This window comes from Sinocyclocheilus anshuiensis, unplaced genomic scaffold (assembly GCF_001515605.1).
Source record: "Sinocyclocheilus anshuiensis isolate Anshui unplaced genomic scaffold, SAMN03320099.WGS_v1.1 scaffold1085, whole genome shotgun sequence".
Lineage (NCBI taxonomy): Eukaryota > Metazoa > Chordata > Actinopteri > Cypriniformes > Cyprinidae > Sinocyclocheilus > Sinocyclocheilus anshuiensis.
Window position 1 is genome coordinate 2,693 of NW_015557129.1, and position 17,169 is coordinate 19,861.

At 38.6% G+C, this 17,169-nt stretch overlaps 1 protein-coding gene across 4 annotated transcripts in view; it reads right to left on the minus strand.

Annotated features, from left to right (window-relative positions):
* Positions 1–1,458: 1,458 nt before the first annotated feature.
* LOC107677935 (interleukin-1 receptor accessory protein-like 1-B) overlaps positions 1,459–17,169 on the minus strand; it is a 153,767-nt gene continuing 138,056 nt past the window's right edge. Inside the window, exons 7-11 of one of the 4 annotated variants that reach the window (XM_016473010.1) lie at positions 11,341–11,486; positions 7,537–7,680; positions 5,353–5,523; positions 4,606–4,650; positions 1,459–2,488 (exon numbers count right to left, since the gene is read on the minus strand). In XM_016473010.1, coding sequence (XP_016328496.1) covers positions 1,758–2,488; positions 4,606–4,650; positions 5,353–5,523; positions 7,537–7,680; positions 11,341–11,486 — 1,237 coding nt within the window. In that variant the 3' untranslated portion in view covers positions 1,459–1,757. Of the gene's footprint in view, positions 2,489–4,605; positions 4,651–5,352; positions 5,524–7,536; positions 7,684–11,340; positions 11,487–17,169 lie in introns of all 4 variants that reach the window. The other 3 variants (XM_016473009.1, XM_016473012.1, XM_016473011.1) reach the window with 3 other exon arrangements.

The window sequence follows — 17,169 nt, forward strand, 5'->3', positions numbered from 1 at the left end:
AAAAGGACTCTTTTGGCACTGCTCAACAAATAAACACTGTGAACAGGACATGGGGTCTGGCGATGACGTTATGCTGTTCTGTATGGATTGGTACAACAATGGTTTTCCCCCCTCATAAGCCTTTTCAACTACACTAGTTCCTAGTTCAATTTCCCCTGATATCCACCAGCGCATCTGAGAAGGCATCGCTAATTGCCAGCTTTGGTTTCACTTCATTTACATGCGAGTTGTAAGTTATTGATGTAAAGCCTTCATTAGACTGACAATGAGACTAATAAAAAACATGGCGTCTAATGCTAAACTGAACGTCTTGGCTGTGTGCGACGGGCAGCTTCATGAATAAACACCTGGACGTATGAGGGCTGAATAACTGACCCCCCTGTTAATACACCGAACATTCAATCGACCCTCTGCTTTTCTGTCGTTAAGCTAGAGTAGAGGTGTATGTAAGCTGCCCCTAATGACTGACACAGGACTGACCCTTATTATAAAATGAGGTAAAAGCTGGCCCAGGTCTGCTCCTTCCCCTCTACGATCACTACAGTAGAACGAGAAACACGGATGAGCTGGAGAGCAGTGGTGTCATGGTAACTGTGATGCAGTACCGCTCTTAACCTGTGGATGGTGCTTGTGGTGGAGCAGCAGGAGGCACTACAGTGGAGGTTAACAGGTTTCAATGTGCAGTGAAGAGAACAAATCATGTAATTATTTAGAGACATGGATTTGTATCATAAGCACTTTTACTGATGTGAAATTTCTTTGCAAATATATATATATATATATATATATATATATATTATAAATTTAATACATATCTAGTCATTATGCACACTCAGAAATGAATGCCAGTATCGCGGGGAAAATAAAAACAACTGGTTTTCCCTTGCTCATCCATGATTAGACAGGAACATTACAAATACTTGTATTTTTTTCTCTTAAATTGGTGAGCCAAAATGTCCCTCCAGTGCTTCCAGTAATGACATGAATGAAATGACCTACTGTGTCTTTCCAAGCAAATCCTTTTGTTATAAAAATAGATTTTTTTCTTTTAAAATAATATAAATTTTTTCTTAAGTTCTCCCTATCAAGCTGAACAGCAAAGCTGTTTTTTCTTTCTTTTCTAACAGAAAGTCTCAACAGCTTAGAGAGAGAAACAGAGAGCAGCAGAGACACTAGAGCATCATTACGACATCTAGTTTTTCCTCTTGAACTTCATCTGCTCAGTCATTCATTCAGGAAGAAGAAGAGCTTTCAGGCCTCAGGAGCATTTGCATAATGGTGTTTTTCTTCAAAGTAGATACATCTCATTGACTGACCACAAAAAAAACAAAACAAAAAAAAAAACCTCAAAAGAAAGAAACAGTACAACGCCACGAATTATATAATGATTTAGAAAACAAGTATTGTACTTGAAAACAAGTCAGGAGAAAAACACAACAGGTCAGCCTTTACTCTATCTCACGTGTCTCTGCTCATTTCATAAGGGGAAAAGGACAAATCAGACATTTGAAAAAGAAATCAGAAGATCAAAACTGAAAAAATTCCAATGCTACAAAGAAACTGCAAATATATATACAAGACCCTGTATTCCTTGAGTATGAATAAGCTGTTTGTGATAGAATGAACCTCCCCGTTGGCCTGTCTTCATCACATGCCTTCAGTTTCGAACCCCTGTGAATCACGGTGCAAAGTCAACAGCAGCAGTTTTTAAGGGTCTTAATAAGTGCCATTCACAGAAACGTCCATTCCCAACGCCATCACCAGATCACGCTGGAAATGCTGGTCTCACGGGGCAGCAGTGGCAGCATGGTGTTGTTGACGTGCTGCTCCTCCAGGGACTGCTGCTGCTCGCGGCCTGGCTTCCCCTGCGCTCGCTGGCCATTCAGCAGAGTCATGGGGATGTTGCAGTAGGTGTGCTGGTTGCCCAGCGAAGACAGTGGCGGGAGGGTCCCAGACGAGGGAATGTCATACTCGTAGCTCCTGTAGTAGTGCTTCTGCCGAAGCTGCGTGTGGTAAGTGTTGTGGAACGTGGAGCGCAGCTCGGGATGCGCGGTGGCCATGGCGGTGGAGGTGGCTGCAGCCATGGAGATGGCAGAGACGGTCTGCAGCTCTCCGAACGGGCCCTGCTCGCTGACATCCAGCACTTGCTCATGCGACAGCTTCGGCTCAGGCCGCTTAAAGGGCATTTCATACTGCAGCTGCTTCCAGAACTTGGAGTTGAGCTTGCTGCTCTCGGGTCCCGGCCACTTGATGACCGTCAGCAGTTTGATGGTCTGTTTGAGAGCCTCCACTTCCTGGTAGTTCATAATTCCCCGCAGCTCGGCGCATTCGATGAGGATGACTTTGATCTCGCCGGTGACCAGCATGTTGCGCAGCCGTGTCTCCAGCTCGAAGATGCTCCAGCCGCGCCTCACCACGTAGTTGGGCGTCATGACGATGATGAGACGTTTGCTCTGGTCGACGCAGCGAGCCACATCCTCGATGTAGGCTGAGAGACAAGAAAGAGACACAGAGCGTCAACAGTTTCCACGTTTTCAAATCCGGCAAAAATACTAAGATCATTCATGTTTTTATTCAAGCTGTTTTGCTTTGAAAAGGACAACATGCAAACAACACAGAAGGAAACACAAATCTCATGTGTCCTACACAGTAAAAAATGTTTTTTTAAAGAAAATACTCTACTTTCTACTTCAAAATTGGATGTTTAATTGAATGTGTTACTTGCTGTTGTACTCTCTGTAATTATTTGTGAAAATTATAAGCAAATTATGAGTGAAAACTGATTTAAAGTCACAGCATAGCACTGTGTGGAGTAAAACCATCTGTTGAAGAACCTCACTAAAGGCTGGAATACACTACATGACTTTTGCCCTGATTTTCCCCTGATTTACAGTTTTAACAAGTTGACGCTAGTCGCCGAAAGTCGGAGCCAGTCTGCAGATTTGAGTTGACAGATTTCACAGTAAATCGCGTAGTGTCTGATGGTCACAGACTCCGATTTCTTTAGTGTCAAACTATGAATCCATCCAGTGGGAGGATATCTAACATGTTTGATATTTTGAGCCGATTTTAGAACACATAATGTTTTCATTTGTCACGCATCTCCTAGCAACAAGATGCATGTTTCTGTGTGACTTTGTTGTGATCGGAATGACTGTAAAATCTACTAGTGTCTGATCCTCAGTCGTTTAGTGCTGTGGTTCCCAACCCTGGTCCTGGAGGCACCCCAATACTGCACGTTTTGCATGTCTCCTTAATCAAACATACCTGATTCAGGTCATCAGCTCATTAGGGTTAGGGTTAGGGTTAAGTATTCCTAGACTCCAAGACAGGGTTGCCCAAACTCGGTCCTGGAGGGCCGGTGTCCTGCAGAGGTTAGCTCCAACTTGCCTCAACACACCTGACTGGAAGGTTCTCTGCCTAGTAAGAGCTTGATTAGCTTGTTCAGGTGTGTTTAATTAGGGTTGGAGCTAAACTCTGCTGGACACCGGCGCTCCAGGACCGAGTTTGGACAGCCCTGGACTATAATATGCATCATAGAAAGGAGACATGCAAAATGTGCAGTGTTGAGGTGCCTCAAGGGCCAGGGTTGGGAACCACTGGTTTAGTGTATGATGGCCAGTTTTGTAAAGTTCAGATTGTAAAAGTCGTGTAGTGTATTCCAGCCTTAAGATGTGAAATAAAAACAGCAGAATGCAGAATGACTCAATGATGGAACACACTGTCAACACAGAACGGGCTAACAGGACAGACATCGAACACAAATCCTGCTCTGAATGAGACCCTGTGGCAGTTCCTAAGTTTTATATATTGATCTAATATAGCATTGCTGAGAAAATGAAACGTGTTCAGTGCTGCGTTACTCTGGCGTAAACTTGACAAACGGGACTGCAAACGGCATTCGTTCATTGGTCACAACTGTGGCTTCAATCTGGTGAAAGAGAGAGTTATCTGTGTGTGTGTGTGTGTGTGTGTGTGTGTGTGTGTGTGTGTGTGTGTGTGTGTGTGTGTGTGTCTGTGTTTGTTTGTGTGTTAGACCAGTGGTTCTCAATTCCAGTCCTGCGGTACCACTGCTCTGCACATTTTGCATGTCTTCCTTATGTAACGCACCTGATTCAGATCATCAGTTCAATTGTAGGGAGGTCTATGAACTGAAGAGAGGACGTCAGATAAGAGAGACATGCAAAATGTGGACTGGAATTGAGAACCACTGTGTTGGATTACTACACCAGTACAGTAACACATCTAGTCAATAAGGTCTTACTGTTTAATGCAGTAATCAAGCTCTGAGTTCTATCGTATCTCTTCCCTGCCTCTTTTTTAGCCCTACTTCACAACAAACAGGAAAAGCAGAATAACACTGTTCAAACCCCACCCGTCCAAAATCACTCGCTCTCTAACAGCAGAAACTCCCAAAGCCTCTCTTAGACTCATCCAAGTCGATCGCTTCATCTTATTTTCTACATTCAGAGCATATGATGATGTTCTGCTCAACCTGAATCCCGGTTCAACTCAGCACCATGTCCCAATTTCCCCCAAAGGTGAAGTCTGCAAAAAGGTGTGAGTCAGATTTGTTGACAAGTGGAAAAAGCCATAGAAGAATACCTCTAAGGAGTCTTGTGTTATCCTGGAAATGATCATTGCTGAAACCTAGACATAAATATTTCAACATTGAAAGTCTGAACAGCTGATTCAGCAGAAAATCAATCAGAAACAAACCAGCGAGGACTTCCACAAGAGAAACTGGGATAACTGTGACTTTTTGCCTTAGGATTTTCATTTACGATCACCAGTTTATCCAGTTTAATATGGGACTTGTAGCTGCAGGGCTAACAGGGCTAACAGAGTAACATACACTTACACTTCCCTTCATTTTAATTGATCACATCAGTGAAGTGATTTACATCAAACACGGCTTGAGATGCTCATTGAAGAGCCAATAACTCAACACAAACACAAATAAATGATTTCTTAGCCCTGATTGTGAGCACCTCGTCCCATATTAACATCTAATAGTCCCCAGACAAGACATGAAGGTAGAGAAAACACACACTCAAATGTTCAAGTAAAAATGGCAAGACAGACATACGTGTCAAGTCGAACCAGCAAACAAAAAACATACAAGTGAATGAGAGAAGTACAAACACAAGCAAATGACGTACAAGAAACTTTCTCTCAAAGCACTGTTATAAAAATTACTTTGAATTTAGAAAAATGCACAGACCAAACAAAAAGCTTATCAAACAAAATGTACTTGAAATGAAAAATTATGCTGAAAATATCCATACAACATTCGACAGGATGAAGATGCAGCACTACACACAAACGCACCTTACAACAAATGCAACTTACTTCCAGTTGGGATCAAGTCCCTGTCAGGAATGAAGAGTTTATACCCATAATGCTTTTCCAGAACGTCTGGCAGAATCTCCAATGCAAAACGTTCCTCCTGTCTAGTTTCTTGACTCCACTGGTCTGGATCCACTTTAGTGTAGGACACGTATGCGTCATAGTCTTTATTTTCTTAAAACACACACAGAGAATGGAGAATCACAGTGAAACGGGTTTCCACCACACTAGCAGCACTCATAACCTGTAACCAGAGCTGGTAGGTTACGTACAAACTGTAGTCTGTTACTGATTCCAAATTACATGACAAAAACTGTAGTTAGTAACGTAATCCATTAGATTACACATTTTAGATAATATAATCAGACTACTTTTAGATTACTTCTGACCTAACTCGTTTATCACAGTGATTTAAATAGGATAATCTTGTACCATATATTGATATATAAATACAAAGAGTAAAAAAATATATTCAATTCGTTGTTATTAACAACATAAAGTGCATTAAACATTACATTGTGTAGGTTTCCCAAACTGGGGTTTGTGAATTTAATGAAAAGCTAATAATTAATTAAATCATAAGAATATAAAATTAAAATAAATCATTTTAAAATAACATCAATCAAAAAACAACAACAAAAAAACACTTGCTAAAAAATGAAATATTTTTGTTTACCTGTATGTCATGTGACTATTAAGCAATATCAGAGAACCGTGAACATGCAAATTGGATACTTAATTATTAAAATATTTATTTTAAGATCTCAGGGGTTCTTCAAGTAAAAATGTTAGGTGAAAGATGATCAGATGACAAAAAAAGTTTGGGAATCCCTGCATTACATGTAATAATGTGAATTTGTGCATTTTAATGTGTTTGAAAGACAAAAGCCTTCCAAAGACACAGTAATACATGGTTAAATAACCCACTGAGTGATAATTAAAATAAACATTAATGTTCATCAGACGTTAATGCAATGTTGAAACACTTCTTGAATCCAGTGGAGGAATGCTGTGTGTCCTCCTGACTAGTGACCGTTCTCTGAATGTGTGAATGTCCACAAAACTGACAGACTTTCTGAATGTATGTAAGCGGTAGGCTATTTTAGAAAGTAACATTTCAAATATGAAAAAGAGGAATTAGGGAGAATCAATAAATTATGAATAATTTATTGCTATTGCGTGAATAATATGTAATCATGTAATCAATAAAAAGTAACTTTCGTCAGATTACGAATAATTTAAAAGGTAATTTACCGTAATTAAAAGTACTTAAAAAAGCTTTTAATCATGAAAAACAGCTTTGTGTAAGAGGCTCTAAGATGTCAGGTGTTTCCTCAAGTTTATTTGGACAGAAATCACCTCGCAGAGACATTCCAGCGGATCATGAGTATGGGTGTTTCTATAAGGAAGCGTCAGGTTCAGTATGGGCTTCAGCAGAACATGCTACACTGATGTCAACTGAGAAGATCTGTCTAGCTCTGGCTCTCAGGCCATGGAAAAATAGCTTCTGTCTACCTGAAGAGGCACAATAAGCGAACGTCTGATAATGAATTAAAGTCGAAGGTGTTTTAGTGTCCCTTTGCCTCTCTATTTCTCATCGTCCTTCTCCATCAGCTACAGAAGCACCGGTTAACATCTGCAGGCTTCACCGGCCCAAAAGCAGAAGTAATGACTCTCAAAGAAAAGCCCCACTGGAGCAAGACTCACATCAGAAAACTGAGAAGATCAAACCATTGGAACATCAACAAAATTTGATATAAGCAATTAGGAGAAAGGGCGGGAGAAACAGCTGACTAAAGGTGTTGGCTCTTATGGTCACTGTCATGACCAAGTCATATGGCAAGTAATTTCAATGAAATGGATTAAAGACTCATATGATTATTTATTAGGTTTTTCAATATTTATTCTTATTCCTATATGCAATCAATCTATATCTGAGGGACACAAGAGTGGCACAAAACCAACCAGCAACAAATCCTAGGGATATGTTAATGTTCATGAAAATATCTTTTTCAATAAGCTGACCAAACATTGGGTCAATAAAGCATTTTAATGCCTTGTGCCTCTTCACTGATTACTGTATTGTGAAGGAGAAACTGATCCACCATAGTTGCTCAAGAGAAGAATATTATTGAATACTTCAGTGCTCTATCTAGATTGTTGGAACTTCTTTCTAATATTCCTTACCTCCATCCACATCCTCACTGCCAAAATGATTTCTGTAGAAGAGCATGAGTTCAATTCTGTAACACTTATACAGGGACACCAAAAATATCAACATCAGCAGAATGGCTCCCAAACCTCCAGCCAGCTCCACCGTATACATGAGTTCTGCTGAGAGACAGACAGACAGAAAGAGACAGTTATAATACACCTGATGTACACCAGCAAACTCTCGCGTTGTCAATAAACAATGTGATCAGGTCAGACTGAAATGTCTCTCCCTCAGTTTAGGACTCCTGATGTTGTTCTTTCCATCCTGTGTGTGTTAAACCTGTCAAACAAACACCAAAGTGAGCAAACTCTTCCAGCGCTCCTCTGAGTCTGTGTTTACCAGTGCGCAGACTGATCACAATGACCGTCGGCTTGTGCACAATGAATAAAGGAGCAGATACCCTAATAAAATATTACTCCAGTAAAAGTATTTAGTAATCTTTTTCAATTTTACTCAAGTGAAAGTACAAAAGTATTTGATTTTTAATGTATTTAAATATTAAAATGAAAAAAGTACTGTTCGATGAATGTTTATTTTGTCATTTTAAATTGTACATTCAATAATGTTATATATTTTTTATATAATCTTACTGCTCAAAACACCTGGGGGAGGGTGGCATGTCATACACTATTAAAACATTAAATATATTAAATATACTCGCTCTGACCGGATCATTTGAATCAGTGAGTCGTTGACTGGAGACTCGCTCTGAGCGGATCATTTGAATCACTGAATTATTTACTGAAGACTCACTCTGAGCGGAATCAAGAACAGCTGCAATCCGATCAGTCCAGTTCAATGAATGAATGATGCATTTATATAGTGCTTTATTGTGTATTGTTGTACACCCAAAGCACTTAACAATCATGTGGGGGGTCTCTCCTCAACCAACACCAGTGTGCAGCATCCACTTGGATGATGCGACGGCAGCCACAGGACAACGGCGCCAGTGCGCTCACCACACACCAGTTACAGGTGGAGAGGAGAGAGAGTCATAGAGCCAATCAAGTGGTTCGGGATTATTAGGAGGCCATGATTGTCAAAGGCCAGGGGGGCAATTTGGCCAGGACACCGGGGTTACACCCCTACTCTTTACGAGAAGTGCCATGAGAATTTTAATGACCACAGAGAGTCAGGACCTCACAAATATCAATTCACAAATGAATTGTGATTTGCAAACCAATTTATCAGGTTAATTAAAAAGAATCAGTTTGTTCACGAATCAGACACCACTATTATGGAATGCCAAAACTGACAAAATTATAAATAAATAAATATATAAATAAATATACAAAGAAAAGAAGAAAAATTTAAATAAATAATTATTTATACTTTTACTTCCTTATTTATGTATATTTTTTCATTTTCCACATTTATTTATTTTTTCTTTTATTTATTTCTATATTTATTTATTTCCACTTTAATTTTTTTATTTCCACTTGTCTGTAAATAGTATTTTATTAATAGCAAAATTATTATTCATTGTGAATGTACGGAGCTGTATGAACCACTGCAAGTTGTAAAGTAAACAGGAAGTGTTTGTCCGAACTCAACTGGATTCGCAAATATCTTTTTCATGTAGGCTAAACTATGTATTTCATTTGGGCAACACAAGGTGTCACTGTGGCCTCAACGCTTACAACTCGCTTACTCTGGTTCATTACTATTCCTGAGGTAAAACACGCCCTCCTCATTACCCTACGGACAATGAAATGTAAATAAAGAAATGTATAAATAAATAAATGAAGAAATAAATAGATGTGGAAATAAATAAATATAGAAATAAATACGTAAATAAATGCATAAATGTGGAAATAAATAAAATTAAAAATAAATAAATGTGGAAAAAAAGAAAAAAATATTCATAAATAAGGACATAAAAGTATAAATATTTATTTATTTAGTTTTACTTTTCTTTGTATATTTATGTATTTCAAATTTTGTTAGGTTTGGCATTCCTTGGAGTGGGTGACAATTTGTCCTGTTCAAAATGAGGAACAACATGATTTTAAGAAATGTAGTACGTAAGTACGTAAATGTAAGTACAATATTATGCTTTGGAATGTTGTGAAGTACAAGTTTCTCTAAATAAAAATACTCCAATAAAGTAAAGATACTTGAAAAATGTACTTAAGTACAGTAAGAAAATGAAAATACTGTTACTGTCCCCCACTGAAGTGCAGGTCATTCCCGACAGAGAGAGAGAGGAACGAGAGCACATCAGGCATTCAGGGGCTGATCACACCTGTGCTTGTGATGTTCTTCTTCTGTGTCTGTACGCGAGCTGAGAATCTGAGAAAGTCCCATCGCTGCTGTGATATTAAATTGAAGAGGATCATTCGTCTCTGCTCAGCCGCAGCGGCCGGATGAAGATAAATGCTCTATAACTGGGCAGAGCTCATGCTGAGGTAGACCTGACAGACGTCGGCCTCGTGTTCTCATGTTGCATCAAGTCTGCATCAGCAGCTCTGTTCATCGGCGGTGACATAGTGGATCATGTAAGAGAGCAGCGATGACGGCTGCTTTCGTGTGTTTGTATTAAATGTTCTGGATGGAAGTTAATGGATTCACTGTTTGTCAGAGGAAACGGCCTCATTGATGCATCTGCTGGGAAGTCGAGTTGTGCCGTTTAACTCCTTGAACTCTCAGTGTGTCTGCTGGGGAAGGAAGTGTCAAAGTGTCGATCGATCCCACAGGTTTTGGGATCTGAAGGTAACTGGTCATTAACAGCATAACCCTCGGATGTTGGTTCAACAGGACATGTATTCTTAGGCAAACAGATGTTTCTATTCCCATTATCTGAACCATTGGATTTAAAAGAAAACAAGTCTCAAGGGCCGCAGTGGAGTAGAATCAGTCCATACAGATGTGTATTTACTAACAGAGCACGGCAGGCATGAAATAAACATCAGAGTGAACAGTGAATCTCAACTGCAGCATAATCTGTCCGATCTCTTTCATGTACAGAATGAAGAGGATCAGTCTGCCATCAAAGCCTTTTTCAGATTCATATTTTAAAAGAGAAACGATTTATGTAAAAATATTCTCAACTAAAGGCAACTAGGTCTCTAAGAAGGAAATTAACCTTAATGTTGCCGAAATCTCCATCTAAGCAGGGTGCAAGATGTTAAGAAGCATCATTCACAATCAACAAGTGCAGACATGGAAAAAAGGATATTGGTTGCCAGAAACTGATCACATTGACCAATTACAACTGGATTTTACAGTACATTACTTTAACATTGGCTTATTTTTCACCAAAACTGAGAGCAGTCGGTAAATGATTGTTGAGCCACATGGACATAATTTCTGCTCTACAATATAAAACATAAAACAAAACTGTGTTACTGGAAAAAGGCCTTGATAATGTTCACTGAACTTTTGACAGTACTATCGACATGACTGCACAGATACTACTGGAAGAGAACTGAACTTAGTTGAATCAACGATGAACTGACTTTAACTGAAATATTGACTGTTTACTCTTGTCCTCTTTCTAGAGCTGCTTTACAGCAGAATTGAATTTTGTTTGTATTATTGACACACTATTCTCCTGTTTAACACTATGAAGCTGCTTTGACACAATCTGTATTCTATAAAGTGCTATAGAAATAAAGGTGACTTGACCTGACATGTATGTTCTTTCATAAGAATTTGAATAAACTGAATAGAAGACTATAGAATTGGCACAGAAGGGTTTTGAGCAGCTCACAGCTGAACAAACGATGCTTTCAAATATTAGAAAGCGCTGCTCAGTCCTCTTCAGTGTCTCTTACCCCTCTTGCTGAGCTGGATGTTGGCTTGTCTTCTGCCATGGCCATTCTCCACATAACAGGAGTAGTTTCCCAGGTCACTGTCCTCCACGGCATCTATGGTAAGCGAGATGGACACCTCCTGCTCTCCTAAGTGCTCCCGAATAATTCTGGAATAGGGGAGAGAAGAGGAAAACTGTTCAACAACAACCATCTACTGTATGATTCGAATCAAATTCACTCTCGAGTTCATGCTGAACTCAACCTCCTCCCAGTGTTATCACTCCTCTACATCTATTCTGTTAGCCAGACATCCTAACTCACAATGACCCTGTCCAAAAGAGTCCATTTCTCAAAACTATGAATCTGTTAAACCATGTTGTTGTTTTTTTTCAAACCAAAGACAAAATGGGTGAATTACATCATGCGCTCCTATAGCTAGCATTCATCACTGGCTGAACACACAATCCTCACCATGCTATCACTAATAAGCCACATTTCTCACTCAACAGTCAGGACAACAAAAAAGGGCTACAAATACACAAAGAACTTGTGCTCTGGAAGAGATTCTCTGTTGTGATCCAATAAATGTGATTTTAAAATCTGACTGGGTACCTTTGGGAAATGTTTCCTCATTTTTTCATATGTAAACTTATAGCCTTTTGCAAACTTATATTTTCCTTTTGCAAACTTTTTTCTCAAACAAGGCTCTATTCCATAAAATTGTATATCTAGGAATTGTTCGTATTTGACGATAGTATTTTATATTTTTTATACATTTTTGTTACATTTGCAAAGCTTTTCAAAGGTAAATTATAAATTATGTTTAATGGATCCTTGGTTAATATATATTCAGAGTTAGAAATGTTTGCCATTCACCCCAGACTGTTCTCACTCCCTCACTACTACGTTCCCCATAATCCTTTGCCTGGACTCATTATCTCTGATTGTATTCACATGTGACTTGTTAGCTCATCAGTCACAGACCATAAAAGATGCACACACACTCAAACAGATTGCTGTTGATTGTTAGCCTGCTATGTTTTCTAATTGGATGAGTTTTTGGCGCAGACCTGACCTGTTGAAAAGAGATGGTCTTCATCCCTCCTGGGGTGGTGCCGCTCTTCTGTCTAGAAATATGGCATGTAGTCTTTGAGTTTGAACTTGACTAACTGGGGCCAAGGTCAGGAAGCAGACAGACTGGCTAAACTGACCATCTGCTAGCCGCCTCACGTCACAGAAATCAGTTAATTCTCAGCACATAGAGACTCTTTCACCTAGATATCACACTATAGAGACTGTGTCTGTTCCCCGAACTAGAAAATACAAAAAAAAGTCCAAACCAATTTAAGAGTAACAAATTAATTGATGTTTAACAAATAAAAAACAGATGTAATACGGATAAACAAATGATAAAGCTTGGTTTACTGAACATTAGGCCCTTTTCTACGAAAGCACTTTTTGTAAATGATATGATCACTGATCATAAGATGGCACCGACGCTGATGGCTGCCTCCGTGGCGTGCTCCGCAGTTGTTTTTATGTTTTTGTTAGTTTGTCCTGTCTTTAGTTATATCCCTGCAATCAGTTTCACCAGAGACGAATTGCTGGACATTCGGCAGTACACACCACCCGATATTTCACCGGTTTTCGACTATTCTGATGTTTTGCTGGACATTGTAGTCGGGGGAGCTGTGGCGCTGATCAAGCACTTCAGGACGCGCAGACGGGGGAAGCGAGGCGGCGCGCTTGTGAAGCTCAGGCAGCGCGGATTCAGAACGCCGTTGCCTAGCATCCAAACCTAGATGTGCTCTGTTTGACAGAATCCTGGTTAAAACCTGATGATTACATTATTTTAAACGAGTCTACCACCCAAGATTACTGTTTATAAACATGAGCCGCGTCCAAAAGGTAAAGGGGGAGGTGTTGCTACAATTTATAACAATATTTTCAGTATTTCTCAGAGGGCGGGCTTCAAGTATAACTCGTTTGAAGTAATGGTGCTTCATATAACATTATCCAGAAAAACAAGTGTTAATGATAAATCCCCTGTGATGTTTGTACTGGCTACTGTATACAGGCCACCAGGGCACCATACAGACTTTATTAAAGAATTTGCTGATTTTATATCCGAGTTAGTACTGGCTGCAGATAAAGTTTTAATTGTTGGTGATTTTAATATCCATGTTGATAATGAAAAAGATGCACTGGGATCAGCATTCATAGACATTCTGAACTCTATTAGAGTTAGACAACACATGTCAGGACCTACTTATTTTCTAAATCATACTCTAGATTTAATACTGTCACATGGAATTGATGTTGATGGTGTTGAAATTATGCAGCCAAGCGATGATATCTCAGACCATTATTTAGTCTTGTGCAAACTTCATATAGCTACAACTGTAAATTCTACTCCTTGTTACAAGTATGGTAGAACCATCACTTCTACCACAAAAGACTGCTTTGTAAGTAATCTTCCTGATTTATCTCAATTCCTTAGCATTTCCAATACCTCAGAACAACTTGATGATGTAACAGAAACTATGGACTCTCTCTTTTCTAGCATGTTAGATACGGTTGCTCCCTTGCGCTTAAGGAAGATTAAGGAAAACAGTCTGACACTGGACACCCTAAAGAGAGCAGCCCGGAAAATGGAGCGCACCTGGAGGAAAACAAAACTAGAGGTATTTCATATTTCTTGGCGGGAAAGTACCCTATCCTACAGAAAGGTATTAAAAACTGCTAGATATGGTTACTTTTCATCTCTTTTAGAAGGAAACAAACATGACTCCAGGTATTTCTTCAATACAGTGGCTAAATTAATGAAAAATAAATCATCAACAGGTGTTGACATTTCCCAACAGCACAGCAGTAATGACTTTATGAACTACTTTACTTCTAAGATCGATACTATTAGAGATAAAACTGTAAACATGCAGCCGTCAGCTACAGTATCACATCAGATAGTGTGCTATAGTCCATCCCCTGAGGAACAATTCCACTCATTCTCTACTATAGGAGAGGAAGAGTTGTATAAACTTGTTAAATCATCTAAACCGAATCTGCTCGGAAGAACATCGGAGGCGCCCCAATCGCGAATCGTAAATATTCAACATGTTAAATATTTACGATCAGAAATCCTGATGTGTGGGGGAAACCCCAAGGACACCACACACTATAGGAGCAAAATGGTTAAATCTAGGAATTTTTGTCCTCATGTTTGTGGTCTCTCACATCTTGAAGATCTTATAAGATTTTTAAAATCTTTTAGTGTGTACACAGCATAAAAGAGGTGCTTCCAGAAGTCATAGATCCTCTTCTGACTATTATTAATTCGTCATTGTCATTAGGATATGTCCCCAAAACCTTCAAACTGGCTGTTATTAAGCCTCTCATCAAAAAACCCCAACTTGACCCCAAAGAACTAGTTAATTACAGACGGATCTCAAATCTCCCTTTTCTGTCCAAGATACTACAAAAGGTAGTATCCTCACAATTATATTCCTTCTTAGAGAAAAATGGTATCTGTGAGGATTTCGAGTCAGGGTTTAGACCGTATCATAGCACTTAGACTGCTCTCATTAGAGTTACAAATTACCTGCTCTTATCATCTGATCGTGGTTTTATCTCTCTATTAGTGCTACTGGATCTTAGCGCTGCGTTCGACGATATTGACCACGACATTCTTTTGAATAGACTAGAAAACTTTGTTGGCATTAATGGAAGTGCATTAGCATGGTTCAAATAATAGGCGAAACATACCAATTTGAAAAACTAACGGAATGCATAGTCGATATAAAAAACTAGATGATGAGTTATTTCTTACTGCTAAATTCTGAAAAAACAGAGGTGTTAATTATAGGACCTAAAACCTCTGCATGTAATAACCTAGAACACCGTCTAAGACTTGATGGCTGCTCTGTCAATTCTTTGTCATCAGTTAGGAACCTAGGTGTGCTATTTGATAGCAATCTTTCCTTTGAAAGCCACATTTCTAGTATTTGTAAAACTGCATTTTTCCATCTCAAAAATATATCTAAATTACGACGTATGCTCTAAATGTCAAATGCAGAAATGTTAATTCATGCGTTCATGACCTCAAGGTTATGCACTGGCTCCCTATTAAGCATTGTATAGATTTTAAAATCTTGCTTAGTACTTATAAAGCCCTGAATGGGTTAGCACCTCAGTATTTGAATGAGCTCTTATTGCATTATAGTCCACCCCGTCCACTGCGTTCTCAAAACTCTGGCAATTTGATAATACCTAGAATATCAAAATCAACTGCGGGCGGCAGATCCTTTTCCCATTTAGCGCCCAAACTCTGGAATAATCTATATAACATTGTTCGGGAGGCAGACACACTCTGTCAGTTTAAATCTAGATTAAAGCCCCATCTCTTTAACCTGGCTTACACATAACACTAACACATTTCTAATATTCAAATCCATTAAAGGATTGTTAGGCTGCATTAATTAGGACAACCGGAACCGGGAACGCTTCCCATAACACACACACATAGAAGAATGGCATCTATGCTAATATTAGTCTGTTTCTTTCTTATTCCGAGGTCACCGTAGCCGCCAGATCCAGTATGTACACTATTTTCCTAATTAATGCTGTACAGTTGCTTTGACACAATCTGTATTGTTAAAAGCGCTATATGAATAAAGGCGACTTGACTTGACTAGTTTCTGCCTTGTCTTGCCTTGCCTTGCCCTGCCTTCGTGTTTTGTTCTTGGACTGTTTACCTGGTTTGTGATCATTTGCTGTTCCTTGATTACTCTTTTGGATTATCTTGGATGTACTGTTTTTCCTGGTGTTTTGACCCTGCCTGTCCGACTATGCTCTAAATAAAAGCTGTAGATGGATCCTCAACTCTGTTGTCATGCCCCTGTCATTACAATTATCTCATATTTCTAGCTATGTGAATATATATATATATATATATATATATATGTATATATGTTATTATAAAGTGTTACCGAAAATGAAGAGCTGACAGTTAATAAAACACTGGGTAACACTTTATAATAACTTTCATTTATAAATCATTAACAAACATTATATAATGCTTAACAGATCATGAGTTAATATATATATTCACATAGCTAGAAATATGAGATAATATTCTTGTTAATGTTTACTAATGAACTTACTAAACATTACCTAATGATTAACATATGAGTATTTGGTAACGCTTTAGATTACAGCCCGCAATGTACCGCGTAATTAAACAGAATTTACAGCGTACCTATTTGTGACTATAGAGTACCTCCACAGTACCTACTCGTAGGTATGATGCAACGTTTGGGAAATAAGGGGTTAATAACCTGCAAAATTATAAAGCATTTATACTGTAAGTATTTTATAACTAAAGGGCACCTATTCTGAAATTACGTGGTATGTATGACACACAGATCGAAATTTTCCGCGTAAGCATAACTTACAGCTGTATGTACGTGTAGGTAAGCGGAAACAATGTGCAATGTTTGGTGGATAAGGGGGTAATGACTTGGAAAATTAAAAGTATTTATACTGCTAGTATTTCATAAGTAAGTTGTAACTATTCTAAGATTACGTGGTATGCATGACCTACTGTGTTAGGGAACAATATTATGATTTAGAAGTTGCCCTATGTTAATAAGACAAAATATTTGATGCAGATACACTACGTACTTGGTACTTATTGTATTATTACAACATATATCTTACATGACCAATACAAATAGTAAACTGTAGTATACTATAGTAGGCTATAATTGAGTAATTATAGTAAAGTTAAAAACCACCATAGTCTTTATAAAATTTTACAACAGTTTACTTAAGAATATATGCTATAGTATTTAC